Here is a 3,466-nt window from a genome sequence, read left to right on the forward strand (position 1 = left end):
AAATAAGAGGCGGATTTAGTTTTAGATCATTTAGTCTTGGGCCAAAGGCGACAACATTTAAGGAGAGCTAACTTTAATGCTACTTTTACATAAAAAGAGCACCACAAAGCAATCCCAGGTGCATACACGACGATAAAAAAAAAACAAAAAAACAGGCAGAAAAGAGAAATTTCCATAAAAATATATTTGTTAAGTTTCTGGCAGGCATACTAATTTTATGTCTTTGAAAGTGTCCAACTAGAGAAAATTTAAAATTATTCCAACATCCCAAAAATTTTCTTAAAAATGCTTTTTTTTAAAAAAGAATCAAAAGATTAAAAAAATTGAAAATTTGAAATAAGAAAAAAATTTAAACAATTATAAAAATTTATTTTGGTGAAAAAAACATTTCTAATATGATGTTAAAAAAAACGAAATTAAAGTTTAATCTGACCAGGATTTGGTTCTACAGGTTCATCTGATTCCGGTACAGTTAATGGGAAATAAATTTGCATATAACGATGGTACGTTTGTAAATCATCATTCGAGAATACAACAAATATAACTCGTTCAATTTTATCAGCATTCTTGCCTTTTTGTAAAAATGTTCTTACAGCATTTAACGCCACACTTGTAGCTTTCTCCATGGGATATCTTTCTCCATACACACCCGTTGAAATTGATGGAAATCCAATTGTTTTTATATTATTCTCTACAGCAAGATTTAAACAATTTGTATAACAATTTTGTATAACAATATATTTGTATAACAATAATTTTGGTTTTTCACCGATTGGACCAACTGTGTGAATTATATCTAGAAAGAAAAAACAAATTAATTTAATTTGAAACTTAATTGTATCGCGCATAATTGGAAACTTGGGACATTGCGTTTTAAAAATACAGAAATTGCATTCATTCATGTTTCAAAACAATAGTCTAGTCAACAAATTCAAATTGGTGAAATATAGAGATAAGAGTCGTCAAAATACGTGTGATGGCTCGTTAGATTCGGAATCTATAAAAATGTCTAGCAAAATTTATAGACAATTAAAAGATGTTGAAACTCGACGAAACATATTATTATATAAAACAAAAATTTGTGTACCTTTCCTATCAATTAAGAGAGTAATTAATTAGGTTAGGTTAGGTTAGAGTGGCTGTCCTGGGGTGGGACACACTTAAATCATAGGGTCCGTTGTGATACCGTAAATGGGTTGGCCCCCGGCCACTACTCCATGAACCATTTGGAGCTGTTTAAAAACAGCAGGAGGGCTTTGACTGAGGTCGGAGAGGTCGTCAAAGAGAGGCTGGTTCAAGTAAGTCCATCTCCTCATGACAAGAGCTGGGCAATGACAGAGAAGATGAGACATTGTCCCCTCCTCGTCACCACTGTGACAGCTCCTGCAGTAGTCGTGATACACTGCCAGGCCTAAGCGTTTAGCATGCTTGCCGCCCAGCCAGTGTCCTGTGATAGCCGCAACAACTTTGCTAATAGAGGCCCTTCTAAGTGATATAAGATCTTCGGAACAACTACGATTGTACTCAGACCATATCTGTCTTGTAGTACCACAAGTACGTTCTTCCCTCCATCTAAGATTGGCCTTTTTCAGAATATCGTCTTTCAGGAGTAACTTGCAGTTCGCAAATGGAACTCCCGGGTATTTATTGATGCTTGTGTCCGGCAGCATCGTGCCATTTCTGGCAAGCTCGTCGGCTTCAAAATTTCCTGAAATGTCCCTGTGTCCCGGTACCCATACCAGGTCTACATTCATTCATTCCGCCAGCTCATTTAAGGACGTACGACAGTCCTGTGCTACCTTTGACCCTCTGAATTTAAATTGAATAAATTTTAAAATAAACTTAACGTACATCTTGCAGGTAACATATACCCTCCAGTAATTTTCGCTTTTCCCGTTTCACAACCATTTAATGAAAAACATTCTTCTAAAAGTATTTGTCCTGCAGCTCTATGAATGGCACCATCAACTCCACCACCCCCACGCAATGATTTATTTGCAGCATTAACAATTCCATCAATCTAGAAACAAATTTGAAAGCCCATTTTTGTAATCGATTTTAAATTTAGAAAATCGTCTATTTTTATACCTCTAAAGTTGTTATATCACCTTGCCAAACAGAAACTTTATTCGCTAATTCAATATTCCTGTTTTCATCTAACGTAGGCATAATAAATCCTGCATCTTTTGGTAAATTCGTAAATGATTGTATTTCATTCTTTTCAAAGTATGCTTTCCATGGTAATATCTTTGAAAGAACAGTTGAATTTTTTGTTGTGTATAATTTTCGTTTTTCTTCAATTGATAATTCTAAATATCGTTGTTTTTCTTCTTGCCATCGCGTCATTTTGGCAGCTGTAGTACTAAAATGTTTTCCAAAATGTATAATTGATCTTAACCCTAATGTCAAAGTAAAATAACCCGGTAATTTAGAATACTTAACCTTCAAAATACGAATAATGTCACTTTTGAGCTCCGTATAGTTAGCAGGTAAAATTGTTATTTTTCACTCAAACTATTTCCATTCATTTGGGAATCGTTTGGGAGGATTTGGGAATATAATTTTAGAATTTGGGAATTATTAGTTTTCCTGTAATTAATGATTCTTTTTTCAGCGTATAGTTAGCAGGTAGGAAATTAAATCCACTTAATTTTTATGTTATTCGAAAGGAAATCATTTGGGAATTACGATAAACACGGTTTCAGAGTTTGGGAATGTATAATTAATTAATTACACCTATTTTTTAGTTAATTGATAGGTTATGTTAATTAACCGTACATTAATTGTTATATAGCAGTATGGCGCCAATATTCAAATATTACTGAATAATTTATTTTATAATTTATGTAAATGTTAAGTTTTATTTTGCCTTAAAACTGTTCTTATTCAATTGGAAATCGTTTGGGAAGATTTAGGAATATAATTTTATTATTTAGGACTGATTAGTTTTCATTTAATTAATTAGTTCTTCAAAGCGTATACTTAGAAGGTAAAAAATTAAATTTTCACCATTTTTACGTTATTTGATAATAATTTACATGGAGACTGATCTAATTAATTTGGGAATCATATTAATCACGGTTTATCTTTATTAGAATAAACAGTTAGACTATCAATAATAATATTTCTCACAATTATTTAAAACTTATTCTCTACGTTAAAATTGTATAAAAAGTTGTAAACCTTGGTTTTGATAACTAGCTTTTCGCATTTTTTGTGCAAAGTACTAGTGCAATTATAAATTTGTTAGAAGTAATGAAAATTTGTGCAATATTTGTGGAGTTTTATCCACTTTTTTAAGGCTAGCCATAATTTTATATATTAAAAAGTTTTTATTTCAGCCATAGTCGGCGAATAATTCGTAACATTTATATTAAGTAATAATTTTACTCAATTCCATAAGAGGCAAAGTATAAATTTAACAAACTGGGTCAAATTTTCTATATTGGACATTTATAGATTAAAT

At 31.8% G+C, this 3,466-nt stretch overlaps 1 protein-coding gene across 2 annotated transcripts; it reads right to left on the minus strand.

Annotated features, from left to right (window-relative positions):
* Positions 1 to 321: 321 nt before the first annotated feature.
* On the minus strand, positions 322 to 2,579 carry LOC123292350 (macro domain-containing protein CT2219-like). Of its 2 annotated transcripts, XM_044872976.1 has the most exons (4): positions 2,443 to 2,579; positions 2,089 to 2,362; positions 1,852 to 2,020; positions 322 to 796 (listed from the first exon to the last, which is right to left on the minus strand). In XM_044872976.1, the coding sequence occupies exons 2-4, from the start codon at positions 2,344 to 2,346 to the stop codon at positions 417 to 419; spliced, it is 807 nt and encodes a 268-aa protein (XP_044728911.1). In that variant the 5' UTR covers positions 2,347 to 2,362; positions 2,443 to 2,579; the 3' UTR covers positions 322 to 416. The 2 variants fall into 2 exon arrangements, with proteins under 2 accessions (XP_044728911.1, XP_044728910.1); XM_044872975.1 differs by lacking the exon at positions 2,443 to 2,579 and having other exon boundaries at positions 324 to 796; positions 2,089 to 2,436.
* Between the last annotated feature and the right edge of the window lie 887 nt (positions 2,580 to 3,466).

This window comes from Chrysoperla carnea, chromosome 2 (assembly GCF_905475395.1).
Source record: "Chrysoperla carnea chromosome 2, inChrCarn1.1, whole genome shotgun sequence".
In the NCBI taxonomy this organism is placed as follows: domain Eukaryota; kingdom Metazoa; phylum Arthropoda; class Insecta; order Neuroptera; family Chrysopidae; genus Chrysoperla; species Chrysoperla carnea.